This window comes from Neolamprologus brichardi, chromosome 10 (genome assembly GCF_056152115.1).
Source record: "Neolamprologus brichardi isolate AB-2024 chromosome 10, ASM5615211v1, whole genome shotgun sequence".
NCBI lineage: Eukaryota > Metazoa > Chordata > Actinopteri > Cichliformes > Cichlidae > Neolamprologus > Neolamprologus brichardi.
Window position 1 is genome coordinate 20,033,329 of NC_142113.1, and position 17,232 is coordinate 20,050,560.

Here is a 17,232-nt window from a genome sequence, read left to right on the forward strand (position 1 = left end):
TCAATAATGAACTTTTTTTTTCACTCCTTCCTTTATCTAATGCCAGCAATCATTGTTCAGTGTTCCTAATCATTTGCTTCTTTTGGCTCTTCCCTGTTGATGGTTGTGTATTTTAGCTAACGCTAAAACATTACCAGATAATGAAGCTAAGTATAAAAATGATAACATGAAATATATTATTGAAATATATTCATTTCTCTTTTATCCTTCAGCTGGGATCTGTCCAAAATTGCCAAGGCAAGTGCAAGTTGTAGAGACTATAGCAGTAGCCACCACAAATGTTTGAGTATATTGATTATAATGGTATCAGTGAGAAAGCAGCAAAAGTGAGTAAGATGCATTCATTAACCTGCACAAATTAATTTTAAAGCCAGCTGATGCTCCAGAAGCTGCAGATGGTCTCTAGTTTGGTGGATTGTTCAGGCAAGTTTGCTTAATGTCAGGTCTGACTACTGTCATGCATTATTAGCAGCTACAGTGATGCCAAAAATTTGCCTAGTGGCTTGTGTACACAAAGGATAGATTTGGAGCAAAAGCAAAGAAAGGAAGGAAGCAAGAATAATAACTGCACTATCATATATTTCTTGTTTAAACACGCAAATAAAGACATACAATTGACAATCAGATTTGAGTTGTTGGTTCACTGTATTGTTTCCTTCCCAAATACAACATTATCTTAATAATTGCCTTTTATTACGCTTTATCTTATCGTGGTTTCTGGGTTACCTTTTTTTCACATATTACAGTTTGATAAAGTGTACACGTATGCAAGACAAAGTGTGATCAGGTAGGCAAAAGTACTGAGACACTTTCATAGAAATACAGACTCAGTGACTGATACTAAGAACACAGTAGGTCTCTTCACAATACTTTACTGCTCTGTACTTTTGTATAAGTCCTTATTTTCATGTTTTGAAACAAGTACATTTTTGTCACACTTAAATGTTTCGAATCGTCAAACACATTTATAACATTAGGGAAAGGCGTTAAAGGTCATGTCAAAGCATCTCAATCTGATGTAAGCCCGGACTTTGACTGCGCCACTCCGCCGCAGATTATTATACTTGCAATGGGGATATCAGCAATGAGTTTGACAAAGGTATCGAGACATGGGCCAGTGAGTCCATTAGGTCTTGTTGTAAAGAAGTCTTCTTCCTCATTATGTAGTTTTTCTGGGTCATCAAAGATTAGAGAAATCCTTATTTCACGTTAAGCACGACTCAGAAGTAATTTACCTCATTCTGTCTGCCTCACTCCGCTTAAAAGCACAGCACAGTGTAGTATGCTAATAAAAAGAGAGACACTGTGCTTACATGTGAACTGTATAACTAAAATTATTTTTCTGCATGACGCCACTGTTACTTGTGTTACGTGTGATGTTACTGTGAAAAACTTGTTGAAGGTAACACATTAAGAAAAAGAGTTCCTCCCTAATTATTAGCTCTCTGATCAGAGCTGATGTAAGTTAAAGATTTTTCTGTGCTGCAGTGTCTATCTGCTTTAACAAATCACTTCTATCTGAAGATGACTTTATTCATTTACCTAGGTTTGTGTGTCCAAGCCCAGTGAATAACAAGTTTACTTAGGACTCAGTAAATTAACTCTACCTGAAATACAGTAAAGACGGTTTATGTTAGAACTTTATCTGCTGTATGGTGACTTTGATTTGCTACTTATTGGATGGATTATGATGAATGTGGTCCAGATACTCATGTTCCCCTCAGAATGATTTGTATAACTACAGCAAACCTTTTTTTATACATCATAAATTTTTCACTTTAGCTTAGTTAATGATGAGATAACTGTAGATATCAAGACAGATATAAGCTATAGATATAAGCCTATGTTTGCTCATGACCTCTTTTTACAAAATCAGGTCAGCAAGCAAAACTGGCACACAGATATATCTTCAGCCCCAACCACACCTTATGCACAATATTCAAACCTATAGCCACAAAACTTGTTATCTAGCAACCACCCGATTAAAATCAGACCAAACACTGCAGCATCAAACATAGCAGTTGCATGTCAGATGGGCCAGATGGATTTTTAGCTTATTTTGTACCACTGCTTTTTTTCCTCTCTTCAAATACAACATCAATTCAAGTGCACCTCATGAATTTAACACATTGCGTTTTTGCCGCTTCTGGTTTGGCATTTTTGTTGCCTTTTAATTTTAACCATAATGGTTAAAGTATATACACACTTGTAATTTGTGCTTTCAACAATTAAAATTCATTTTAGGCATTCGCGACTAATTTTCTGAGGAGATGGGGGTTAGATGTGATTAACAGTGCTCAACTGTCTTGACAGTTTTGACAAACTATGTTAATCCTGCAACATTACAAAATAACCACATTAACAGTGCAATAATTTAAAATACAGTAAAATAAAATAGAAAAATAAAATACTATAAATGAATACATGCTGCAAATACTGTACATACAAATGCAGTAAAAAAATTACTGCAAATTAGATTACAGTAAATAACCATTAATTAAATTTACAATAACTACTGTAAGCCTTCAGTTAATCCAAAATGCTGCAGCAAGAGTACTGACAGGGACTAGAAGAGAGAGCATATTTCTCCTATATTGGCTTCCCTTCATTGGCTCCCATACACAATAAAGTGCCTTAAGGCAACTGTTGTGATTTGGCACTGTATAAATTGTGTCCTTTAAAAAACTTTAATTACTGTGAATATAATTACAGCCGGACAATTTTTTTCTATGTATAGTACTAGTATTAACTTGTTGGTAGAAACTGACTAGCATTCAGGAGTAGAATTTACAGCAACCTATTAGGTTCACACAAGGCATAGTAACACAGCAACACATTCTTTCTGCTTCTAGTTTGACATTAACTCAGTTTTACTGCGAAACTAGTTATGAATTTCTAACCCTGCGGGAACTACTGTGGTACGCGTTACTGGTGTTAAAACTGTAATAATGTGTGTCAGCTGCGGCTATAAAAATGTGACACAGAAAACTGGAAATGGAAAAAAAAAATAACATCAAGTCAAATATAATAATCTGTGCAGATTCTTTTTATTCCTCTTTCTCTCCCACTCTGTGTACACACACACACTTTATGTATGCTAACGCTTACATACAAATCTTTCAGAAAGCATGCGTTCCTGTGTGGTCACTTATCAACTGCATAACAAGGTCTGTCCTGGCCACTCATTATCTATTAACAGCAATAAAAAGGCACACCTCGAGCTACCAGGGGCAAAAGGTTAAACCATGAAAACACTCTTCATTTGAAAAAGCACACAAACGAGTGCCAACACACCCAGGCGATAAATGAGGCCGATGCACAGGACTCACCTGATTGGCTTAGTTTGGCGAGTGATGTCATCCCCTAGGTGGGTCACACCAGTTTATGATAAAAAGGTACACAGATAAGGGTCAACGGCTGCTCAAGAACGGACAAATACATGGTGCAGAAAGTCCCTGGAGGAAGTACACTGAGTGGATTCAGCAGGAGCTACAGCGACTACAGCTTCAGAAAAGGGCGTACCTTTTGGAGAAAGGTGCAGAAAAGAGGAAATTAAAGGACCAAATAACAAAGGCTTGTGATAGTCACTGAAGCAAACACAAGGAAAAGGAACTTAAGAAAATAAGAAGGGAGAAAAACCTTTATCTTGTCTTGAAACAAAGGGAGAGAAAATATAAAAAAGGACTGCGTGGTTGCACCATGGCATCTTTTGGACTTGAGCTGGCCGGCATCACCCTGGCAGTGTTGGGGTGGGCTCTCACTGTGACCAGCTGTGCCCTTCCAATGTGGAGGGTCTCGGCCTTTATTGGCGCCAACATCGTCACTTCTCAGGTGTACTGGGAGGGTCTTTGGATGAGTTGTGTGGTCCAGAGCACGGGCCAGATGCAATGTAAAATCTACGACTCGATGCTGGCTTTACCTCAGGACCTCCAGGCTGCCAGGGCACTCACAGTTGTTGCCATTCTAGTGGGGTTGATTGCTCTCCTCATTGCCATGGTGGGAGCCAAGTGCACCAACTGCATCGAGGAGGATGGGGTTAAAGCCAAGGTGATGATCTCTTCTGGAGTGGCGTTCATCATAGCAGGTCTGGCTCAACTAGTGCCTGTTTCCTGGTCAGCAAACACCATTGTCGTCGAGTTCTACAGTCCAATCGTCCCTGCTGGGCAGAAGATGGAGATCGGGGCATCACTGTATGTGGGATGGGCTGCCTCAGCCCTGCTGGTGACTGGGGGAGCTATCCTCTGCTGCAGTTGCCCTCCAAAGGAAGACAAACCACTGAAGTATAACATACAGCCCCAGAGTCGTGCAGCATACTCAGCCGCGCCGATGTCGGCAGCTCAAAGCTCCTATACTAGAAGGGACTATGTGTGAGTGGAAAAGGACAAAAACTAAAGAGGATCGGAGGGGATTGCATGCTATTTTTATAAAAATGTAGTTAAACAGATACAAATGTTATGGTGTACGGAAATCTATCGATATTTAAGATGACAAGAATGTCTATATAGTCTTGACACTGAATTTGCAGTTTCTTTAGGACAATGTTTACATATTCTCTATATTTAGTCTAACTGAGCAGATTGAAATTGTGATCATGATCATGATCAGTTATGGCAAACGATGTGATTCTTTGTCACAGCACAGTGAAGAAACATTTGCAGAGAAAAAAATATTATATATATTTATTCATAATATAACATTCATAGCATTAGTGTCTGTTGTGGATGGTCGTTATTCTAATGATCAATGTACTGATGACTTTGTATATACAAACTATCATAGATTCAAAGCAGACAGACACCATAACTGGAATAAGTTTCATGTGATGATTTTTTGGACGTTCTTACAAAACAGACATGCTGAGTTACAGATGTGAAACAGCATGCAGCTGAGCAAAGTGGAGCTCACCCTCGGCTTCAAACGAAGGTCAAAAGGGTGGCAAATGTATGATTTATTAGAATGATACGTAAGTAATTTTATTTGTTCATTCTTCCGTATTTTATCATTTGATGTTTCTGTATTCCTACTGTTTTTAAATCTGACAAACTTTCATGTATTGTACTTTACTTAATATCCTTCATTTCTATGTATTCACCTTTGTGTGTTTGACAAAAAAATCTTAATATTATCTGATTTTTGATACAACTTTTATAATGTATTTGATCCATAAATACAAATATTTTATTTTGAAATCTGACTTGATTAAAATACTTTCGGTTAATAAAGTAATTACAAGTAACTACTGGTTTAACGTTGATTGACTGTTTAATGTTCTACAAGAGTGCATGTAAACAGGTTTCTAAATTCTGTAGAAAGAAGAAGAAACTAAGAATAATACGTAATCCACTGGACAATATTTTAACAACATTTTTTAAGTAAAGCACAACAGGTCACATAAATAAATGTACCAAGTTCATTACACATTCATCAGAGTCTCTTCTGTAACTCACGCATGAAATCTGATGTCATTTGGGAAAAAGTCCCTTCTGTTTATTGTCTGATTCAGTGCCTTCACAGATACCAACTTTTTCCTGGTTTGAATAGTCAAATTATCCTGACCTTTAGCATGTGAGCAGCCACCCTGTGCTGCGCCATTACAGCACATGACTGACTCTGCTCATCAGCACACTGAGTAAACTTTCAACATCCAGGAAAGGCTTTTATTGGAACTACTGAAACTCCTTGGTAATGAGACATAAAGGCCATAGATAAAATAATCTATTCCCATTAAATAAGTATTAAAGAAAATACCGACGTTAATCTGAATCTGCAAACTTGTGAGGAGAATAAATGTGGTTCATCTAAGGTGTAATGCAGTAATAGGAACACCATCAGCATGTATTCTTCTATTTGTTTGGTGGAGATCTTTATCTTAAATTACTGGGGGGGGAAACAGCTGCAGTTCTGCTTATGCTCATGCGTTTGTTTTTGGTAACACAGGTGTTAGCTGTTATAATAGCAGTTGTCATCCATGAAAGGATGATGTAATACATAAACATCTGATCCCGATGTTCATGATGAAACTGCAAACAGGCTCCCTTATGTTTTTCAGTCTTGTTTTTATATGTTTGAGCCCTATTTTGGTTTATGACAGCATATTGTTGACATGCAGTTGTGTGTACAGCAGAAACGTTAAGTCACTGAGGTTATTATCACGAGCTGTGCATTTGAAAGAAAAGTTTTAGTTTCCATAACCAGGATAAATTTTTATGTGAACTGTGTTTTTACATATGTAATAAAATCTCTCTTTTTTACAGGTTATTAGAAAATCCCTACCAAAACTTTTTTAATTCTTAAAAAAATGTAATGAGTCTACTTTCCTAACACGCATTAAAACCCATATAGATCGCATTACAGCACATAGTTCCACTCTAAAGTTTGGGGTCAGCTAAAATTTCAATCATAGGGGGGTTCATTTCATTATCTTTTTTTTGTTTTTTAAATAATACTTTTTCAGAACTCATTCTATAAATTGTTTGCTGAATTACAAAGTGATAGGGAGCTTTTGTAGCTCGCTTTTTCTTGGGTGGACATGTGTGTGTTTCAGGGAAATGATTGGTCAGAGTCTAACCGATACTGAGAAGGTCACGCTCTTTCTGTATGCTTAGGGTGTCAGACAACAGCACTGTTATGTTTTCTCTCTCTTCATATTTGTTCTTGATGCAGTTATTCCGGTTCTCAGAAGAGCTCTGGGATTGTTTTCCTGACACTAAATCCTGACTGTCGTTAAACGTCTGAATGAATGAAACCAGGGAGTAACAAAATAATTACCTGAGGGTTATTTTTCACCATGGTTACGTTTCTGATTCACAACAAAGCTTTTGAAGTAGCCTGAGGTCAAAGGATTTTTTTTTTGCCCCGTAATGTTAATCACTTAATGCAAAGTAGCATTTACAGTTAGCCAGTAACTTTTTTATGCTCTTTTTTTTTTTTCATTCATTCATATGCAGTGAATTAGAAGGTCAAGTGCCTCGTTTTGGTGTCTTCTTCATTTTTACTTTGTACAGTCACAGTTTAATCACCCACATCAAGTCAAGTCAAGTGGCTTTATTGTCATTCCAACCATGTGCAGCTGTACAATACACAGTGAAACGAGACAACGTTCCTCCACGACCATGGTGCTACATATAACATATAAAAGACAATCAACACAGGAGTAGATTAAGTACAAGTGTGCAAAAACTGCAACAACACATAAAAAACAGTGTAACACCAGACAGAACAGAACGATACAGACATAAGACAGTGCTATAGAAAAGTGCAACAACGACAGTGGTTTGTACAAAAGACTGAGCATTTTGCAAAAGTAACTTGATGTATGAAGTGTGTTGTGTTTGTGTATAAGATTGTGACGTGTATGAAGGGATGTGTGAGTCCACCAATGTAATGGTGAATTCAGTTCCTGGGAGAAAACAGGTGAAATGTTTTACATAGTTCTTGGAATGAGAGAACTACCTTTGCCCATCCCCCACAAACCACAGCCACACCTTGCCTCCATCACATCACTGCTCTCTTGCTCTGCCTCATGCTCCCCTCCTCCACTGTATGTTCACATGTGTGTATTTGTTCTGTGTGTATGTGAAGACAGCCTCTCGCTGACATCAACACCAGAGGACTCCTCCTTGTTCTCTCGAGGTATAAAGATATCTTGTTTCTGTAGCAGCATCCTAAAGCTACGCCACACCCTCATACAGCTGCTCACACTTCAATAAGCACCTGACAGTAAAGCAGAATCCTTTTCACCAAAGACTCACCTGGGGGACTCAGTTTGTTGGACACTGTGGACTCGCTTTTTGGATTTCGTTCTGTCACCACACACGAGAGCGAACATGTCGATGGGTATGGAGATCGTGGGCATTGCCTTTGGAGTCATTGGTTTTCTCATAGCCATATTAACATGTGCCCTACCAATGTGGAAGGTGAGTGCATTTGTCGGAGCTAACATTGTCACTGCTCAGATCATCCAGGAGGGTTTGTGGATGAGTTGTGTTGTCCAGAGCACAGGTCAAATGCAGTGCAAGGTCTACGACTCGCTGCTGGCCTTGACTCCGGAACTGCAGGCGTCCAGAGCAATGATGGTTATTGCCATTATACTCGGAGTGCTGGGTATCATGATCTCCATAGTCGGCGCCAAGTGCACCAACTGCATTGAAGAGGAAGGAAGCAAAGCCAAAGTGATGATCATTGCAGGAGTCTTCTTCATCCTCAGTGGCCTCTTGGTTCTCATCCCTGTTTCTTGGACTGCCCAAGTTATCATCACTGATTTTTACAACCCTCTTGTGATCAGCGCTCAAAGGAGGGAGATAGGGGCGTCGCTCTACATAGGCTGGGCTGCAGCCGGAGTGTTCCTGATCGGAGGGGCGATGTTGTGCACTAGCTGCCCACCGAAAGAAAAGAAATATCTGCCACCCAGGATGGGGTACTCGGCCCCACGTAGCATTAGTGCAGGTGCAGGATATGACAAGAAAGACTACGTCTGAATTAATTTCATCTTGCTGAAGGATGAAAGAAAAATGATTTTTGTGTGTGAGTTTTTGTCTGTATGCGTGTTACTTTTTTTTTACCGGAAACCACAGCGTGAATCCGGCTGAAAGACTCCGAGATGAAGATGCTGTACAAATATTAATCTTTTGCTTTGCTTTTAGCACATAAAGGATGTGATATGTTTATTCACATCCTTTTGTTTTGCTTAAAAAAATAGACTTAGATTTTTCAGTGCTTGAACATGGGAGCTTAAACAAATAACTTTATTCTTTTAAGATTTTTACTGGGAAAATATTTATACTAAATTCTTGGCATTATGTGAATCTGAAAACACCTGTGTGTCGTCCTCTTATTAGCTCTTGGCTGGTTGCGTGGTGTTGTGTTTCACTGAAACCTGCTGTTAAAATGTGGTCTGTCATTTCACTGACAATGACCAGGAAGAGTCAGCTCTCATTTTACATGCATTTGGTTGGTGTGATTGTTCAGTGTGTTCGTGTGTGCGTGTGTTTTGCATGACCTGTAATATTTGCTTAAGAGAGTTTCTGCTGAGACTGAAACTACAGATAGATCCAATACTGCCCCAGGTGAAACTTTGTCTTCCTTTTCACAGTTTCACTGTGTGTGCAAATAGAAAAGAGTTTTTCATGTGAGGATAACTTTATTTCAAATGTCTGTATAGTCATGTGTTTAAAATGTATTTCAAAATGTTAAAATATTCAAATATGTTCTACACTATGCTCCTTTCTTTTATTTTTTTATTTTCTGGAAGTTGATAATGAGCGTTTGTCACAAATTTTTCTCAATGATTTTTTTAAGTTTTTGAATAGATTAAAACCCATGTTTGGTCCATTTTTTGTTAAGCATATAACCAAGGACCTCTTTAGTGTATATTTATGTGTGCATGATGCTCCAAGGATCCCATGTCTAGACCCTTTTAAAAAGTATGTAACCAAGATCCTCTTAGTATATTTATGTTTGTAACACCACAGCAGTTTGCAAAGTACATATGTGTTTGTATTTCACAGATACTGGTTGGTTTTCTTTGTGTATTTGCTTGGTTGGTTTGTGCAGTTTGTGTGTGTGTGTGTGTGTGTGTGTGTGTGTGTGTGTGTGTGTGTGTGTGTGTGTGTGTGTGTGTATGTGTGTGTGTGTGTGTGTGTGTTTTAAAAATAAGTTTATCATTTCTTCATTTCTTAAGTGAGTGAAATTGTTCAAATATGTGTCTATGCTTAATTTGCTGTTCTATATTGCCATTGTAAATTCAAATGTGTTGGAAGTTAACAAAATAATAGTAATACTACTGCTAATAATAATAGTTTTAATAAAATTCTTCTTAGCTAAATCAACAACCTTGACTCCTTTATTTAAAAAATATATATATACATATGTGTATATATATATAAAACAAAAAAATTCCCCACTCGCCCCTGTGGGCGGTCAATCCTTCAAGCTCGGGTCCTTTACCAGGTGCCTGGGAGCTTGAGGGTCCTGCGCAGTATCTTAGCTGTTCCCAGGACTGCGCTCTTCTGGACAGAGATCTCCGCTGTTGTTCCTGGGATCTGCTGGAGCCACTCGCCTAGCTTGGGAGTCACTGCACCTAGTGCTCCGATTACCACTGGGACCACCGTCACTCTCCACATCTTCTCGAGCTCTTCTCTGAGCCCTTGGTATTTCTCGAGCTTCTCGTGTTCCTTCTTCCTGATGTTGCTGTCATTCGGAACCGCTACATCAATCACTACGGCCGTCTTCTCATGTTTGTCTACCACCACTATGTCCGGTTGGTAAGCCACCACCATTTTGTCCGTCTGTCTTAGCTCGGTCATTCTCCATCACCCTTGGGGGCATCTCCCATTTTGACCTCGGGACTTCCAGGTTATACTCGGCACAGATGTTCCTGTACACTATGCCGGCCACTTGGCTATGGCGTTCCATGTATGCCTTGCCTGCTAGCATCTTACACCCTGCTGTTATGTGCTGCATTGTCTCTGGAGCATCTTTACACAGCTTGCACCTGGGGTATGAGTGTGTGAGTGCTTATCAGTGTAAGTGTATGTGTGTGTGTCCAGAGTTCAGCTGAGACAGTGTCCTTCGCCCTACCAGGCTAAGTAAACAGTCTTCCAGCCAACCCAGGTGGCCTTGCATAGAGTGGGAAGAACAGTCAAAAACACAGTCGTTATCAGGGTGTTGTTGTTCGGCTCCAGCCTTGAGCCCACAGCTGGCGCCGAAGGGATAGCCGCAATAAAATGGTGATTTTTCTTTTGTGCGAACAACTCATGAGAATTTCAAAGCTGCTCTTTAACACGCCGACACCGACACTGGTCTCTCAATCTCCTGTTGGAGAGCCGCGAGCTTCTCCATGATGTTATCAAACTTGCGTTCCGTGGTCTTGTCATTCTTGTGCTCAGAGAGCCGATTCTGAGAACTCACGACTGCAGTGAGCTGCTCCACTATGTAATCCAACTTTCTCTCAGAGATGTTATTCTGAGTGGATTTCTCCTTGATGTAATCCAATGTACGCTCAGAGGTCTTATTCTGAGTATTTACCGCAGCCGTAAGCTTCTCCAAGATCTAACCATGCTGCACTCAGTGAGCCCATTCTGAGAAGTCGCACCTCGTCCCATCGTTTCAATCCCAGCGGGCAGCCTTGGGGGGGTTTGAACAGCCGGTTCCGCTTTCTTAATTCTCCGATAAGCCAGGGCCAAGCCAGCTCCGATCAGCAAGAACCCTGTTATCATGGTTCCGAATAGGTATATATCTTCAGCGTCCTCGATCGACAGTCCCGCCAGGCACACAATCCTCCATTTCTGCCACCCGTCCATTGTGTATCCGGCAGGGAAAGTACCTCCAGGACACTCGGGCTCTCCCGAGCCCAGACATCTCGTTGGTAAGAGGGTGTCAATAGCATTCAGAGACCAATTGATCAAATCCATAATTCTCTTTAGGTTTTAGAGAACAGACTGTGAGAGAGTGTTCCAGGGAAAGTAATACACACGAGACAAGACAAGGACACAAGAGGCTAAGCAGGGAAGATAAGGGGAAGGAGGAGAGGAGAAAAGTGCGACTGCCTTCGCCGAGAGCCAGACGAGAAAAAGAATTTAAAAACTCTCATGTATTGACCCATGTGCCTGTTTATCTTAGCCGCTATGATGCCTGACAGGAGCTTCCACGTGGTGCTGAGGCAGGTTATTGGTCGGTAGTTGGAGGGGACCGGTCCCTTCTGCGGGTCCTTGAGGATCACGACTGTCCGGCCTTCGGTTAGCCATTCCGGGTGTCTCTCGTCAACTAGCAGCTGGTTCATTTGTGCTGCCAGGTGCTCGTGGATATATATATATATATATATATATATATATATATATATAGATAGATAGATAGATAGATATCACAAAGCATGTGTCACCAAAGCAAACGATGGCTGAAGATCAGGCTTCCATTTGGCTACTTTGTTTAGCCAGCAGCTGTGTTGGATCTCTCTTTTGGTTTATTGGGAGACCTTTGTAACATTTGGGTGTGGCAGGGTTCAGAGAGGAACAGAAAGAGAGAATAAAACACAGGCACCTGGCCTGTGACCTTTACACAGTAGGATATTGGCGCTAAGCCTGGTTTTAACTTTTATTTATTTAAAGTAGAACACTGTGATTAGCAGTGGCTGTTCACTCTGTGAAGCTTGAAAGAATACACAAAATAAAGGTTTTTACTGAATGTGTCAGTGCAATCAGTGCAATTTCAGCGTTTCTTTGCATTTTAATTTCACATATTGTTTTTCTTTTGTTCAGCATCAGTAAATGCTGGAGGGTCATTTTTGAGCATCACATCTTTGAACCACTAAGTCATGTTCCATAGTTTTTACACATTCTACATCTGAAATAAAAGGAACAAACGTACTTTAACAGTTAACAGTTATTGAGCTTTTACTCACAAGCCACACACGTTCTTTATACTGGTCCATTAATCTTAAAGGATATGAGCTGGGTCAATAACTGGATTTTTCAGAAGAAAAAAGAAGAAGGAGAAAAATATCTGCAACAATTCTGCTAATAAGTGGTAATCTTTTTTTTTGTTGTTGATAAAACAAGATAATAAATCAACATTCCAATTTCAGTATCAAAATCCAGGCTTAAAAAAGAAAACATCTGACTGTGATTAAAACCAGTTTACCTTATATTTTCAGCTCTTATGAATTAATGCTTATTCTTATTGACTGCTTTACACAGACTACAATCCCTTGTGTCAGAGAATTGTCGTTTTTTTTCCAAAGATGTTTCACTAATTATCTGATAACAATCAATGTAAGAATGTCATTTATTGGGCAAGTAGAAGCATCTCATCAGAATTAGTGCATGCTAATCGTGTGAAATCTCTTTCATTTGCTCTATATTAGGGCTTAAAGTTTGGCAATATTTGTGGTCTGGATGTTTGCCCCCTTCATCTATCTACATGGCACAGAACCCCATGTTGTCACTCAACATTCAACAATGCAGAACTGTTCTCAAACCACTCCTACCTCTGACACAACTTTGTAAGAACAGAGGTCTGCTGCGCTTCAATTTTGTTAGATCTAATCGCTGAATTGAATCTGACAGTTTGTCACTTTTTAGACCGTTTTAAATGCAATCTGTCTGATATAATGTGGCTTATGTGATTTATATATGGATTCTGTAAATAATTTAAGTAACACCCCATTCATAGTTTCTTTTTCTAATTTTGGTGAATGAAATCGTGCTATTTTATTTGTATGTTAACTAGCACAAATTGGCAGGTGTTAGTGTCTGTGGAAAGCAGTCCACAGCTTCCACTTCTCATTCAGTCTTTTTTCACTCAGAGATATCATAGGGTGCTGTGCTGGCTGATGCCTTATAACCATCCTTGCATACACAAATGGTGACTTCAGGCATCAAAAAACACTACATAGCCTATGATGCTAAATCCAGGCCTTTACACTTTTTTCTATTCAATCTATTTATCTATTTATCCATCTATTTCCACACGTAAAGAAAGCTTTAAAAACAAGTGGATTGAAAGTTGTTGTTTTTCACATGTAGGTTTGTTTCTTTTTTAAGATAATACCTAAACCTATTTTATATACTCTAAAGGTTTAATGTATAAAAAAATGAGAAATAAGAAATAGAGAAGTATGACAGGGCAAAAAAACAGAAGAGAGAGAAGATGGAGTCATTCAATATTGTGACAACAAATACAAAGAGGATGTGCCATTGTTTTTTCCGTCAGCTAATATCACTGCTTACATAATTGAATGTCAGGTTCCCTTTATAGCAGAAACACATGAAACTGACAGGTAGTTAATTTCTTACAAACAGAACAATAATCATAAGGTCCAACTCAAACACACTCTAGGAAACACAGGCTCAGGTTATCGCTGATTTCTTTAACCTCTTATTAGATGGAATGTAAAGTTGCATGAAGCAGATAAAGTATAATCTGCATCTATAATTGTGTCCCAGAGATGAAGGCAAGATCTTGGCCCAAGTCCCCACCCTTATCAAATGTTCTAGTTGAGCTTTTGCTGTCTATTGAATGTTTTGCTGCTCAAATGAAGGAGACTTTGATCCTAGATGTTGACAGCAATGAGTGATTGTCCGGATGTTATATATTACCATTCCTTTCCTCTCCAAAGCCATCAAGATAGTTCCCTTATCTGGATTTTAACTTTTATGACTTTGGGAGTTAATAAACCTTTTATATTTGTCATGCATCCTGTGAATCATTGTAGTAAAAGACTAAAATAGCAACTTATTTCATGGCTTTTTGTTAGTGTTGATTTTTTGTAATCTCTTGTCTTGTTTTCATACCCTTCCACCTTGTATCTTATCTATGTCAAGTTTAAATGCATTTGTCTCTGCTTTGAGTCAATCGCTTCCTCTCTTATTTTTGTGCTCACTTGTCTTTTCATATTTCTTGTTTATAGTTTCTCCAGTTTCCCAATACAAACCTCTTCCCGATTCTTCGAAATAGCTCTTAGTATGTCCACCTATCCATTTTCTTACAGACCAGATAGTTCACTGCACTGCCCTCTTATGATCTCATCTTGTATGTGCTGTCGTCCACCTTGCCTCAGTTTTTGTAAACCTGCACTTTATGTTCTTTGTTTGCTCACGAGTCAGTTCGCCTTTTACTTTTTGGACTTTGAATTTCTTGGACTGCTTCAACAGCTTTTGAGTCAACTCCTATCTGTTTTGTGTCCTGCATTTGGGTTCCTGACAGATTTGTTTGGCATTAAGTGTAACATTAAGTTCCAAAAAATACATTATAGGTTGCTTCACATCAGCAACGTGTCACAGAAATTCTTAGCAGGTTTATTTTCCTGCGCTAAAGCCCCATCCTGCAATTTTAAACATTTTAAAGGTTGCTCTGTGACCTAGACAGCACACCTCACCGATGCGTTTGATGAAATTCAGCTTATGGAAACCAGCTAAAAAGTCTTCCAGGAGCTAAATGTTCAACTATTTCTAATTTATTACCTTTTTGTCAATAAAACACTTGCCGAATGTAATATCACAATTTAAGCAGTAAGAGAACTATTGTTTCAACTAATAACTCTTTAGAACATTAGTTCTTTAGGTTTTCTGCTCCGGGATCGGAAAATAGAAAACATATTGTGCCATGTGGGAAGTGAAGTGACATGCTTGTCGAAGATTAAAATCATTCATTTGGTTATCAAAGTAGGGAAGTACTCTTACATTTACTTCCATCACAAGACTGAATGTTTCCATTTCATCGTTTCTGTGACAGCTGAAAAAGTAGAACAAAGAAATGTCACTAGTTATATAACCTTTATGTGTTTATGTGCAGGAACTATAAAGAAAGAAGTTGAGGATAAAGGAAAATGCTTTAACTATTCATTTAGTAATTATTACCCTAAGTTTGGTTGTTTTCCATTTTTTCTGTGTGAAAACACAGTGTCATGACGATGGTGAAAAGATGCACGTCTGCCACTTCTCTTTTCTTCTCTCCCTCAGGGTGCACCACATGCTCTCCCAGGGCCTCGCTCTCACACCATCACTACGGCGACAGCTGGCGGCATGCTTTATCCCACAAGACACAGCTCCCATAGCAATCAATGTTTATAGATGCAGCCAGGCTCTAAGAGCTCTCGTGGTTTGTTTTTGTGTCCCTGAACATGATGTAGACGCATAAAGACAAAACCTAACTTCACTAATGAAAAACTAAACCAGATTGAAAAAGAAGGACACGACAAAGACAATATGACACAAATCAAAGACCCAAACCAAAGATCCAATAACTTTCAGAACTAAAAAATCCACAAACTGCTTTTTTGGCTCTGGCGAAAACATCCTTACAATCCATTGCATTGACTATCACAACAATATAAAGTCACACATGATGTTGGAGCAGTCTGCTAAGAGATATGTCCACACACAAGAAAGTCACCTCTTTGATCTCTACAGATTTACTTGTCTTCAGTAAATGTTCCTCCTAAGACAACTCAACAATGACTTGTTGAGTTACTAAAGGATTTGCACTCACCGATTGGATTTTAAGCAATTCTTCAATAAAATCATTAAGTTGGCGATGAGCCACTGTAGCCCAATGTATGAACTCTGGCGTCACCTAGTGGCTTAACGACGCAATGTGTGTATATGTGTGTCGATTGTTGCATTAGTGGTTTGCTTTTCTGTAATTTAATGTTTTTTCAATTTTATTTCTGGTCAACCTGTTGTGGTGAAGAGAGAGTTGAGTGTAAAAGCGAAGCTCTCAATTTACCAGTCGATCTACGTCCTTACCCTCTCCTATGGTCATGGGCTGTGGAGAGTGACTGAAAGAACGAGACTGCGGATACAAGTGGCAGAAATGGGCTTTCTCCGAAGGGTGGTGGCTGCTCCTCTACATCGAAAGGAGCCAGTTGAGGTGGTTCGGGCATCTGACAAGGATCCCCCCTGGCGCCTCGTGGGTGAGGTGTTCCGGGCATGTCCCACCAGGAGGAGGCCCCGGGGCAGACCCAGGACACACTAGAGGAGATGGCTGGGGAGAGGGAGGTGTGGGCTTCTTTGCTTAGGCTGCTGCCCCCGCGACCTGGCCTCAGACAAGCGGAAGAGGATGGATGGATGGATTTTCCATTTAATTCTGAAATATAATGTTTGTTCCAGAAACTATCCAACGTACTGTTTTACAAAAAAAAAAAATCTGGAAAAAAAAAGTAAAGCCCATTATTCTTTTATTTAGATTATTTTATCGGATTCCTGAACGTGAAAAAATATTTTAGGACACTTTATTATTGTCTGTGAAGGTTCTCAGTCATCCAGGTCATCGTAGTCAAAGGAGCTTGCAAAGAAAAGCGTCTGGACTTCTTTAAGTTACTTGAAGACGTTTCACCTCTCATCCGAGAGGCTTCTTCAGTTCTAAGGTCAAATGGTGGAGAGTCCCAGATATAACCCTAGTGGGAGTGTCCCCCCACAGAGGGACAAAAGGACCCCTTGATGATCCTCTAATCGCCTGAGCCAAGGTGTGGAACTGGGTGTGGGTCCCAATCAGCCAGAGTTTCGGGTGAGTTCATTGTGAAACCTGGCCCCACCTTATCATGCAAATTCCTGAGGTCAGATGGCCCAGGGTGTGAGTGGGCCTTAAGGCGTCTGGGAAGGGATCTCAAAACTGGATTATAGATGGCAGAGAGTTGGTGTCGTAAACCACCGCCTCTGTTCAAAGATGGTCGCTCACAGTGGACATAGATGGCTTCTTTCACTCCTCTTTCAAACCATCTGTCCTCTCTGTCCAAAA

The 17,232-nt window shown here is 39.6% G+C and overlaps 2 protein-coding genes and 1 pseudogene across 2 annotated transcripts; 2 read left to right on the plus strand and 1 right to left on the minus strand.

Annotated features, from left to right (window-relative positions):
* Positions 1–3,439: 3,439 nt before the first annotated feature.
* cldn3d (claudin 3d) lies at positions 3,440–5,087 on the plus strand. The gene has a single exon (XM_087847365.1). It carries the CDS (start codon positions 3,700–3,702, stop codon positions 4,369–4,371), a length of 672 nt encoding a protein of 223 aa, XP_087703491.1. The 5' UTR covers positions 3,440–3,699; the 3' UTR covers positions 4,372–5,087.
* Positions 5,088–7,680: 2,593 nt separating this feature from the next.
* On the plus strand, positions 7,681–9,779 carry cldn3c (claudin 3c). The gene has a single exon (XM_006784853.3). The coding sequence runs from the start codon at positions 7,827–7,829 to the stop codon at positions 8,475–8,477; it is 651 nt and encodes a 216-aa protein (XP_006784916.1). The 5' UTR covers positions 7,681–7,826; the 3' UTR covers positions 8,478–9,779.
* A 997-nt stretch (positions 9,780–10,776) lies between these two features.
* On the minus strand, positions 10,777–11,485 carry LOC148100925 (uncharacterized; annotated as a pseudogene).
* Between the last annotated feature and the right edge of the window lie 5,747 nt (positions 11,486–17,232).

Bases quoted from the DNA above. Each gene is read 5' to 3' on its own strand.
- cldn3d (XM_087847365.1), top strand. From the start codon at position 3,700: ATGGCATCTTTTGGACTTGAGCTGGCCGGCATCACCCTGGCAGTGTTG.
- cldn3c (XM_006784853.3), top strand. From the start codon at position 7,827: ATGTCGATGGGTATGGAGATCGTGGGCATTGCCTTTGGAGTCATTGGT.